This window comes from Pelophylax lessonae (assembly GCF_965119305.1).
Source record: "Pelophylax lessonae genome assembly, chromosome: 3".
NCBI classification, from domain to species: Eukaryota; Metazoa; Chordata; class Amphibia; order Anura; family Ranidae; genus Pelophylax; species Pelophylax lessonae.
In genome coordinates this window covers 266,477,743-266,490,285 of record NC_138770.1, presented here as the reverse complement: position 1 = coordinate 266,490,285, position 12,543 = coordinate 266,477,743, and the positions used below count along the sequence as shown (strand labels likewise).

Genomic DNA, 12,543 nt, shown 5'->3' with positions numbered 1-12,543 from the left:
GTGTGAATTAAGGTGACTAGATTTTTAAAATGAAATCCGGGGACATTTTTGTTTTTTTTATTGGCAAATGGCACAGGACTGCATAATAGACAGAGCGCTGGGCACAGGACTGTATAATACACAGAGGGTTGGACACAGGACTACATGATACACAGAGCGCTGGGCACAGGACTGCATAATACACAGAGAGCTGGGCACAGGACTGCATAATACACAGAGCGCTGGGCACAGGACTACATGATACACAGAGCGCTGGGCACAGGACTGCATAATACACAGAGCGCTGGGCACAGGACTGCATAATACACAGAGAGCTGGGTACAGGACTATATAAAACACAGAGCATTAGGCACAGGACTAAATGATACACAGAGCGCTGGGCACAGGACTAAATGATACACAGAGCGCTGGGCACAGGACTGCATAATACACAGAGCTCTGGGCACAGGACTGCATAATATACAGGAGGGTGTTAGGCATAGAGTGCAGGGTTCAGAGGTTTGCTATGCACAGAGGACACTTCTACCCCACATCCATAGCTCACCTCTGCACCCTTCTCTCTCAGATTATCTCTGCAGCCACCTCTTAGCCCTTCCCCCACAACAGCTAAACTCCCCATCTCTCCATGCAGCTGCATCAGCTCTGACCCCTGCTCCCCCACTGCGCTCACCTGAGTACAATCAGAACCCCTCATCTACTCATCTCCCGTTCTCAGTCCTCCACACAGTCAATTTTTGGCTCTGCCTCTCCTCTACTGAACAGGAGCAGCAGTGAGATCGTCCAGCAGGGGGTGCCTGCTGCTGAGCCACGAGGCTATTTCTCAGCCAGCATGGGATGCCCTGTCTACATTAATCCCGCCCTAAATCTGGGGACAGACTTGAACCGGGGACAGTGTCCTCAATCCGGGGACTGTCCCCGTAAACCAGGAATGTCTGGTCACCCTAGTGTAAATAAATGTTGTTACCCATGGTGGACTCCTTGTTTTTCTTTCCCTGTGTGGGTTAGAGATGAGAATAGAAACTCTCCTGGAACCATGTAACTTTGCGCTAGTTTCAATAATTCAATGGCAGTGTCATCACAATTTTGCATTTACTAAGTATTTACTTTCCAGCCTTATACAATTTTATGCCACATTTCAAATATAACATTATTCTTGGCAAAAAAAAAAACCTACAGTGCCACTAGTTTTTTTATTGTAAATGTTATTTAATGTTTGAAAGGTTTTAAATGTCCACCAGAAATAATGGAACAGTGTAACAAAAGAATTATGTGATGCAGATAGATAAGAATAAGAATCCTGTTCATCAGGGACATAAAAATGTCATGAGAAATATATTTTTAAACCTTTTACAGAAGTACAAAAGATGTCATTTCAGTGCTTGTTGATGAGCTATGGGTCAACGTAAGCGCAGATGATTACATCTGCTGAAAATGTTACTTATAAAACAGTTTCTCATTGAGGATTGATTGTTAATGTTTCCTATGTGCTCAGCTCAATTTTAAATCTACCCGGAGAGTCAACGCTAAGACGGGATTTCTTGAGGCTGCAGTTGGCTAACAAGGAGCGTTCAGAGGCCCTTAGACGTCAGCAGCTGGAACAACAGCAACGTGAGAATGAGGAGCACAAAAGGCAACTTCTGGCTGAGAGGCAGAAACGCATTGAAGAGCAGAAAGAACAAAGACGACGTTTAGAAGAGGTAAGGCTGATTTCTTTCCTCTGCAAGATGGATGTGCAACTGTATAGGGGCCAAAAGAATCTGCAGAATGTATGAGCACATCTATTTATAAATCCATCCAAAAAGTTGTATACTGAGATAGCACAATAGGTAAAATTATCTAAAAAGGCCAATTTATGATATTTTATAAAAAAAAAAAAAACCAAATGCAGAAATACTCAGAATTCTAATAAAAAGGAAATTACATTTTATTGTAAGTATATAGTATATTGTAAGTATAGGGAGATAAACAATATATTTTAATTTGAAAATTATTAAAGTAAAACTCCAGGCTAAATGCAACATTTCTTAAAGTGTTACTAAACCCCAGAATCCTGTATTCACTATATTTAGTCTCCCACAGTACATATAACATGGAAATGCAATTATTTTCATAAATATAAACTGCTAAATACCTTCTTGGCAGTATATAGCAGTCTTGTAACTTTTATCAGTGTCTGGTTAAAGCTTGTAGGAGGAGTTTTCATTCTCCTCTGACTGTCCCATGAGGCTGCATGACCCCTGACCCTCTGTCTGGACATTGCTTATTGGCCCTGTGCCGATCACATGCACCTTCCCAAGAAAATAAACCTCTCTAGCAATACACACCAAACTGAGCATGTGCAGAGTGACTCCTAAGGCTCTGTCTTATCAGGAGATGAATTGGGGACAGTGGAAGAAGGGGATGATCAGAGAAGACAGGATCAAACAACCTTTTTACACAATGCGGAGGATTAACCCCTTAGGTCCCACAGTGAGTATAACAAGCATGCTTTACTGCATATACAGACCGATTTTACTGTTGTGGGTTTAGTAACACTTTAAATAAAGAATATGTCTCCTTAAAAATCTACAGAATCTGCCATCTGTAATATCTTCTTTGTTTTCAAGTTGTTGATCTTGCCAGTCCACCCATTATAGCCAAGTTGACTTTTGTGAGGCTTGTAACACCAGTCTCATTGCTAAATTTTAACACTATTGCCTTCACATATGGCTCAGTAGTAACGTCATCACTCCTATTGTTGGCTGGAGAGATAATGCTGAACATACCAATAGGTTTTAAATACTACTTTTCTACTACTTTGCTCCTCCCAGCCTTAGTGTTCACCCCCTGCCCGAACAGGAATAATGGCTTCTGAAGGACATTTTTATGAAGGAACGATGGATCCATGATAAGGGCTAAGTTAGTGATTGTAAATGTAAATCATTTTTTAACCACTTCTGGACCTGGAAGGATTTGCCCCCTTAATGACAAGGCCATTTTTTGCGATTCGGCACTGCGTTACTTTAACAGAAAATTGCGCGGCCGTGCGACAGTGTACCCAAATAAAATTGATGTCCTTTTTTCCCACAAATAGAGCTTTCTTTTAGTGGCATTTTATCACCTCCTGCGATTTTTTTTTTTTCTTGCGCTATTAACAAAAGAAGAGCGACAATTCTGAAAAAAAAAAATATATATATTTTTCACATTCTGCTATATAAAATCCCCCCCCCCCCAAAAAAAAAAATTTAAAAATCAAAAATTTTCATCCTTTTAGGCCAATTTCTAGTGGGACTGCGACATTGGCGGCAGACAGATCGGACCCCTTTAGTTAGCAACCAACACAGATAAGATGTATAGAGACATAGAATTATGCAAAATCCTTGTTCATTTTTGGTGCATTTTTATTTTAACCCTTCCAGGGCAGTCTCTTTAGCTAGATAAAATTCTCCTGTTTGAGGTGTGTTTGAATTGGCTTTGATATTTTCCTTTAGTGCACACAAAGCAGTTTGTAAGCATTGGTGTTGTCTTTTGTATGGGAGAGAGACTCTGTCTTGAGTGCTTCACCACCAGAAGTAGTGGGGGAAAGATTTATGTTATTTTTATTTATATATTTATTTATTTTACTGGCAATGGCGGTGATCTGTGGTTTTTAGCGGGACTACGACATTGCGGCGGACAGATCGGGCCCCTAACTGACACTTTTGACACTTTTGGGGAACCAGTGACATTACTAGAGTAATTAGTGCTAAAAATATGCACTGTTACTGTAATAATGACACTGGCAGGGAAGGGGTTAACCTAGGGGTAATCAAAGGGTTAATTGTGAGCCTAGGGGGGTGTTTTCTAACTGTGGGGGGAGGGACTTGTGAAATGATCATAGAGACCTGTGATCCTATATAGGAGGATCACAGGCGCTCTATGATCATTTCAGAGAGAATGGTCAGCTGTTTACAACAGCAGACCGTCATTCTCTCTCAGCGGGGAGTGATCGCGGGTGCCCGGCGGCAATCGCGGCCGCTGGTCCCGTGGATCAGCATCCCCACTGTCTATTGGGGCTGCCCTCTCTCGCCCCCTCCCTCGCCCCCCAGAACCACTCCCACGAACCGACATACCCCTACGTTAATTGACGCAGCCGAGCCAGCCTGCCGCAGTAAAACTGCGGTGGGCGGTCGGCAAATGGTTAAAAAAAGTAACAAACAAGTTTATACTCACCTTCTCAGGTTCCCCCCGTTGGTTCTTCTAGCTCTTCCTTTCTGGCAAGTGCCCCCATATGAAGTGGCTTACTATAGGGGCACTCGTGCAGGCGCATTCCCTAGCCACAATGCCTCTGTCCCCTGCTTCCTTATTACTGGCTTTGATTGACAGCAGCAGGAGACAGTTGCTCCCACTCTGTTTATGCTCCTGTTTCCCTGCTGTGATGCAAAACTAGTTGGGCTGCGCCATGAATGTGTGACGTCTTTCTCGCCTGCTGATGCTGGCTGTCAGTAAGGCTCCATGCAGTTTGAATGCTTTTTAGTGTCCTGAATCATGTGAGTACCTTGTGGTGTTTTTAACAATAAACGTACACTAGTGTATTCAGTGCATTGAAAAAGTATCCATACCCCTTACATTTTCCACATTTTGTCATGTTACAACCAAAAACTTAAATGTATTTTATAGGGATTTTATGCAATAGACTAACATTATTCCCTCTTGATATGTCTCAAGTGTTACTACATGTATGTACATGAACATTACCTACTGTACTTATTTCAATGCTCACACTGCAATGTTTTGTTATTGTTGTACCATGTTTCTTCAATAAACTTTTTGGAAAACAAAGTGGCACAACATTGTGAAGTGGAAGGAAAATGATAAATGGTTTTCAAAAGAAGTGTGTTTGTGCATTTGTATTCAGCCCCTTTAGTCTGATACCCCTAACTAAAATCTAGTGGAACCAATTGCCTTCAGAAGTCACCAAATTAGTAAATAGAGTCCACATGTAATCTAAGTATAAATACAGCTGTTCTGTGAAGCTCTCAGAGGTTTGTTAGAGAACCCTAGTGAACAAACAGCATCATGAAGGCCAAGGAACACACCAGACAGGTCAGGGATAAAGTTGTGGAAAAGTTTAAAGCCGGGTTAGGTTATACAAAAATATCCCAAGCTTTGAACATCTCACGGAGCACTGTTCAAACCATCATCCGAAAATGGAAAGAGTATGGCGCAAATGCAATCCTACCAAGACATGGCCGTCCACCTAAACTGACAGGCTGGGCAAGGAGAGCATTGATCAGAGAAGCAGCCAAGAGGCCCATGGTAACTCTGGATGAGCTGCAGAGATCCACAGCTCGGGTGGAAGAATCTGTTCACAGGACAATGATTAGTCGTGCACTCCACAAATCTGGCCTTTATGGAAGAATGGCAAGAAGAAAGACATTGTTGAAAGAAAACCATAAGAAGTCCCGTTTGCAGTTTGCGAGAAGCTATGTGGGGACACAGCAAACATGTGGAAGAAGTTGTTCTGATCAGATGAGACCAATATTTAACACTTTGGCCTAAAAGTAAAATGATATGTATGGTGGAAAACATGGCAGGATCATGTTGTGGGGATGCTTTTCTTCAGCAGGGACAGGGAAGCTGGTCAGAGTTGATGGGAAGATGAAAACAGGAAAATCTTAGAAGAAAACCTGTTAAAGTCTGAAAAAGACTTGAGACTGGGGCAGAGGTTCGCCTTCAAGCAGGACAACGACCTTATACACATAGCCAGAGCTACATTGGAATTATTAGAATGACTTAGTCAAAGTCCAGACCTAAATAAAATTGAGAATATGTGGCAAGACTTGAAAATTGCTGTTCACAGATGCTCTCCATCCAATCTGACAGAGCTTGAGCTATTTTGCAAATAAGAATGGGCAAAAATGTCACTCTCTAGATGTGCAAAGCTGATAGACATACCCAAAAAGACTTGCAGCTGTAATTGCACATATTTATTTGTAAAATATTTTGAAAACCATTTTTTTTTCCACTTCACAATTATGTGCCACTTTGTGCCCCAAAAAATACATTTACGTTTTTGGGTGTAACATGAAAAAATGTGGAAAATTTCAAGGGGTATGAATATTCTTTCAAGGCACTGTATGTGCGGCTGTCTGAGTTGGATCTAAAGTTGTGGCTTTGGTATTAGGGAATATCATATGTTGAAACCCAGTGGACCATACTGATCCCATTTAGAGACACACAGAGGGGTCCGTTATTTCTCATGTGTATGTGATCTGTTTAATTTGGGATCACAACCATTTGGTAGGAGGCTTGATTATGACGGAGGGCACGTGTATATGGTGGAATTCCTTAACAATTCACTTGGTTTGCCACCTGGTGGGATATATTAATATCTTGAGAAGAAACATTTTTTACGTTAATACAAGGAATGCACAAAGGTAAAAAAATAAATAAATGTATGCTTCTAACCACTTTAATATGTTTGGAGGCTGGCCATATACTTAAACATGCCAGTAAGGTAAGCCATTGAACCCTTTAAGGCATGTTGGATGTCTCATCTTTTTTTCTATGTTTGGAAAATGGGAAATCTGTTCACGAACAAAGGTTACTCCTGTGGTTTTCACAAGTGTCTTTATATCCCATAACCGTATTAGATTTGCATGGGTGGCTATCTTATAAAGAATAGGATTCATGGTTTTAGGATTTAGGAGATATGGTTACATTTATCTACTTGGTTGGAAGGCATGTTTTGTCCTAGAAAATTTTCTTTTTTGGGTAGAAGTGGTTTTTGCTCATCTTAACAGATGACACCCCTGGTAGGTGATGCAGGCTCTCTCAAGTCTAAGTGATAGCTTAGTCTGCACCAGAGCACCCCACAAGGAGTGATGAGCTGCTGACCCTGGTGCCCCACCCCCCCCCCCCCCGAGCTACTTGCGGCAAACTGACACCGGGTCACGGCTCTCTGGATTTTACCACCAAGGGGTCAGAGGGGCAGAGTAGTTAGAGTACATTAAGCAGGCAGGATAGGATATGGCAGCAAGTCAATTTCTAGTCAGAGCTCAATACAGCCTGCAGGCAAGAGAATAGCCGATGTCTAGGCAGAGGTAGAAACAGGCAAATGGATAGTTAGTGTTAGGTAAAAGTCATGCCAGGCTGCAGGCAAGAGAATAGTCTAGAAAGAGGTTGAGGCAGGTGGTAGGCAAAAGAATAGTCTGTGTTCAAGTAGAGGATGAGGCAGGCAGCAGGCAAGAGAATAGTTGGTGTCAGGGAAAGGCTGTGGCAGGCAAGAGAATAGTCAAAGTCCAGGCAGGGAGAGAGGCAGGTGGCAGAGTCTGCAAAAAGGACAATGGTAGAAGAGTCAGGTGATCTGGCTCAGTAACAAGTAATCAGAGCAGTAATCTCATGCCCGGTGAAGCTGGTTAGAAGACACAGCACCAACCACCAGAAAGGAAGATGTTTAAATACTCTCCAAGCCACTGAGCTTGCCCAGCATCGGGTATGCACAACAGTGCATACTAATTCATATGTGACACATGCCAACCCACATGTGCCAAGGCCTATACATACGACCAGCCATAGCCAAAAGGCCATGTGCCAGTGCATGCATGATTCGCTGTAGACAGGCAGGATGGGCCATGCTGATAGCATATAGACTCCAAGAGGTACAGCAACAATCGGTGTCCTGCCATCTTTTAGGACTTAACGAAAGTTGGTTGAAAGTTCTTTTTCTAGAGCTCTGTTCTTGCTAGTGGGTCCTACCATTCATCGGATTCTGGATGTGGCCCTCATTTTTCAAACCATGTCTGACTGGTCTAAATCCCTTAAAAGTGATATAACTGCTGCTGCTATTGATCCCTTGCTAAAAGAACACATGAAGCAGATGGCTATAGCACCAAATTTCAGCTGTGTTTGCTGGAAGCCTCCCATTTCACTTATTGCATGTGTTTCACGTCCGTGCATATGCTTAGGGCACTTTCATTAAAGTAAGAAACGAAACAAATTCTCCTAGATAAGTTGTACCTGATTATCCGCAGTCTTCTCATATCTACATCTGTTCAAAGTGCAGAATTTATACAGCTTGCCTGAGATTTCATTGCCTGAGAAATCAGAAGGTGAGGAGCTGAAGTTACACGTTGCAGATCTCAGTGAGGAGAGCACTGAGAGATGATTGGAGGGAATGAACACTCCCCACTTCACACAGAAACAGTGCTGAGGCTGTCAATCACAGGCTGTGTGCTGGGGATCCCTCCCTGTCACCTTTTTTCTCTTGGTGTCAGAAAAACTTGACAGAAGTGACTCGTGCTGATAGTAGAGGAATAAGGCAGCAGAAAGAAATGACACTTGGTGCTCTGGATTCAGACAGGTGCACACTATGGAGGGATATGCTATGTTCATAATTTAAATCCAAGGTGTACAACCACTTCAGGGGTTCTACTGGTGGTAAGAGCACCCATCTTCCTCCGCAGACAAAACCCCCAGTACTAGTGTGCTGCTCTCGCATGGTATCCCCATTATGGGATACTTTGATGACTATGTGTTGAGGGAACAGTTGGTAAGGGCTGTTTTGGACAATGGGATGTTGACCATTTAAGTGTTCCAATGAATATGAATAGATCATGAACCTACAGAAATTGTCTATGGAACGGTCTTATCATTTGGCATATCTGGGCCTAGTCCTGAACACAGGCCAGAGTGTTATTTATACAGGAGAAACTTAAGACACTCTGCTCTCAGATTTGAACTCTCCAGTCCAGGAGCAATCTTACTCTCTGCCTTTACATGATAGTTCTGGGTCTGATAATGGCATCTTTTGAATCCGTCCTATTTGCCCATTTTCATTCCAGATCTCTACAATGTCATATGACAAGTCAATTTGGTCTCTGGACACATTGATTCATCTATTACCTAAAACCAGGTTGTCCCTGGCCTGGTAGCTCAGGAATCCTGCTCTAGTGTCTGCCAAGTCTCCCTTTTGCATATTTTGGAGGATTCTCAAGATGAACACCACCATGTCAAGCCTGGGGAGGATTTCCAGGCATTCAGTCTATGCAGAGAACTTGGTTGTCAGAGGAGTCTTGCCTCCTAATTAACATGCTGGAACTTTAGGAGAGTCAGCCTTGGACAATTTTACTGAAGTGTCAGCCAGACCAAATTCAGGCGCACAACACCACGGTCGAGGTGTTATCATCAGAGAGGATCCAGGTGTTTCACCATGGTACAAAACAGTTCAGATTCTTTCCTGGGCTTAAAACTTCATGTTCCAGCTTTGCCCACCGTGTATTTTCAAGGCATAGACCATTGGAAACTGGCTTTGACCCAGGGGAGTGGTACCTACCCCAAAAGTTGATTGTGGGGGGGGGGGGCAGATGTTAATCTTCTAACCTTCAAGTTCTTCTGTTCCAAGGACTGATTTGACATCCTGCTTTATAGTCACTGGTTTTCTGGTTTTAACAGAATGGTGGCTGTTGAAGTTCAGGTCCTGAGGAAAGGGAAATCTGAGTCTATGTTTTCTACAATGCTAAAAGCTAAGTTTTCTGCTTGCAAAGTCTATTATCGGATGTGGAAGACATACTTCACTTGGTGTGATTCTTGGAGTTTTCATTTAGGAGTTTCTGTGTAGAACAAATCCTGTTTTCCTGCATCTGGATTTTTAGTAGCATTTGACTCAACATTATTAAAAGGTTAGGTTTCTGCCCCTTATTTTCTGTTTCAGAAACCCTTGGTGTTTTACTCCCTGATTAAAGCCTCGTACACGCGTTCAGATTATTGGACAAATTTTCTTTCGTTTTATGTTGCATGCTAGTCTTATATGGAAGTGAAGAGGTTACTTTCATACAAAAATTCTCGAATGACAGAATTTAACTCCAGAAGTTATGTCATGTGTTGAATTGTTTTGTATGTATTCTTTCATTTCCGAGCATGCCTAGTCTTGCTCTTACGATTTTTTTTTTTGATGAAAACTCTAATTAAACGGAAATCGGACCTTGTGTTCACGTACAATAGCATTTTTATAGCCTGCACATCCAGTTTTTGTCGTCCGAAAATTCGTAATCGGCTGTCGAAAGCACCATACTAACAATCTGAAAATCGGCAGATCGTTTGTCGGACTAAAGTTTACTTCCGATTTTGTTATCGTGTGTACGTGCCTTAAGACCTGTGTACTAGGGGTCTTCCACGTAGCTCCCCTGTCCATTTGAACCATTAGAGACATTCTTCTCTTTACTCTCACCAAAATATTGGTGTTTGTTGCAGACATCACCTCTGCGAGGCAAGTGTCTAGACTTGTGGCCGTACCCTGCAAGGAACCCCCTTTAGTTTTGCATAGGATAGCATTTTATTATTTAGAAAAAGTATTCAAAGTTTTATGTAAGTTAGGAAAATTGTCTGTGAGCATGCCACAGTGCATCCAGCTTGTAGTTGCTGATAATTTGATCATTTAATACCAGAAGGAATGGTGTGTAGGCACACCACTGGTAGTGAAGGCTTGGCTCTCAACAATGAAGTACCATAATCAAAGTACAGAGAGACCCTTTCCTATTTAGCTGCACCACTCTCAGATGTATGGAACATGTACACATTAACCCCAAACCATAAAAGCAACTAAGAACAAATGCTCCAACAGGAAAACTTTCCAAAAATACTGAAGATGATGTTATATAACTTATTTCCAGAGGACAAGTTAGAAAATTCCAGAAGGGATAACATACACTTGCAGACCTAGAAATGAAGTACCCATACACTGTGGGGTTTATTTATTTACAAAATCTGGTGCAGTTCTGCACAGAAACAAATCAGCTTCCAGGTTTTCAGTCAAAGCTTAATTGAACAAGCTAAACTTAGAAGCTGATTGACTATCATGCAAAGCTGCACCAGATTTTACACTCTCCAGTTTTAGTAAATCAACCCCTGTGTCTATATAGTAACAGATGGAAGTCAGAATATCAAGCTCTATAAATAAGCAACATAAAGTAATATAATGCATACAGAATTGCCCTCCAAAATACACAACTTATACCATATACGTAATAATGGCAGTACCAACAGAAACACAGTGACCCCCCCAAAACTTAAACCACTGGCAGAGGTAATAGGCCCCTTCAATGCCCCCCCCCCCCCCAAAAAAAAATGTTTGCAAAAAGTATATACCTGTAAATGAAGGGGGAGAAGGCTCAAATTATATTGTTGTACATTGCTGTTTCTGCAGTAGAATGCATGCTATATGGCAGGAATAGAGGAATTGCTGTTATTTTAGGTTATTTTGCATAAAAAACCTACACTTAATTAAAAAAATAAATAATTTAAAATTTTAAGAATAAGCACTTACCTTCGGTGAGATGTGTCCCTTGTGCTGCTGTGTCCTCGTTTAGCCTAAGTCTTCTTACTCTGATTCCCTCACCATTGCTATAATTGTTGGTATAATGGGAGTCAATACAATCAAAGGATCTGTCTCAGGATCTGTCTCAGTGACTCATCAAGAGCGCCCAACTATCCCTGCCCTAGCTTCTATGAGCAAAATAGGATCTATGAATGGAGGAGGGATGGATAACTGAAAAGGCCACTCCTCCATTCATAGATCATGCTTCATTCAAAAATGCCATAGTACGGCTTCTATGAATAAAGGAGCTGAGCCAGAAAAGGCAGGCATAGTTGGGCACTCTTAACCTCTTCCGGTTTCCATGTACCTTCTCCCGTGCATTAGCTGCCTGCATGCTCCCTGTGTAGTGTGCGCGGCTCACTCTGTTATCAGCGAGTCTATGAGACTCGGCTGATCACAGATCTGAGTAAGGGGCTGGTCCCTTACCATGTGATCAGCTGTCAGCCAATGACAGCTGATCATGTGATGTAAACTGCAGCCTGCGATTTTTTTTCCCTCACGCTGTCAGTGTGAAGAGAAAAAAAGCAGATTGCCGCTGCTGTCAGAGGGACATCGGTCCCGAAGAGGAGAGGGGCATCTGCGCCCACCAGCCCCACCTACCAGTGCCCACCAGCTATCATTGCCCACCAGTGCCACCTATCAGTGCCCTATCATAAATGCTGTCCATAAGTGTCACCTACCAGTGCCCATCAGTGCCACCCATCAATGCCGCCTTATCAGTGCCCATTGGTGCCACCCATCAGTGCCACCTATCAGTGCCCACCAGTGCCACCTTATCAGTGCAGCCTATCAGTACCCATCAATGCAGCCTATCAGGGCCCATCAGTGCCACCTCATCAGCCCACATCACAGAAGGAGAAAAATTACCTGTTTGCAATTTTTTAACAAACTATAAAAACTGTTTTGTTTTTGTTTTTTTGTTTTTTGTTTTTCAAAAACTTTTTTTGTTCAGCGAAACTTAAAAACTCCAGTAGTGATTAAATACCACCAAAAATGTATTTGGAAAAAAAATGATAAAAATTTAATTTGGATACAGTGTTGTATGACCGCACAATTTATATTCAAAGTGCAACAGCGCTGAAGGCTGAGAATTGGCCTGGGCAGGAAGGGGGTTTAAGTGCCCAGTAGGCAAGTGGTTAATAAGTACCAGTGACAGCTCTCTTAGGTTCTATTAACCTCTGCCACACCAGGTGAAAACAACGGTGAGA

General features: G+C 42.3%; 1 protein-coding gene across 11 annotated transcripts in view; it reads left to right on the top strand.

The window, feature by feature from the left end:
• TNIK (TRAF2 and NCK interacting kinase) overlaps positions 1–12,543 on the top strand; it is a 478,118-nt gene that overhangs the window by 304,088 nt on the left and 161,487 nt on the right. For all 11 annotated transcript variants that reach the window (XM_082249643.1, XM_082249642.1, XM_082249649.1 and 8 more), the window contains exon 12: positions 1,493–1,697. In XM_082249643.1, the coding sequence (XP_082105769.1) occupies positions 1,493–1,697 (205 nt within the window). The remainder of the gene's footprint in view (positions 1–1,492; positions 1,698–12,543) is intronic.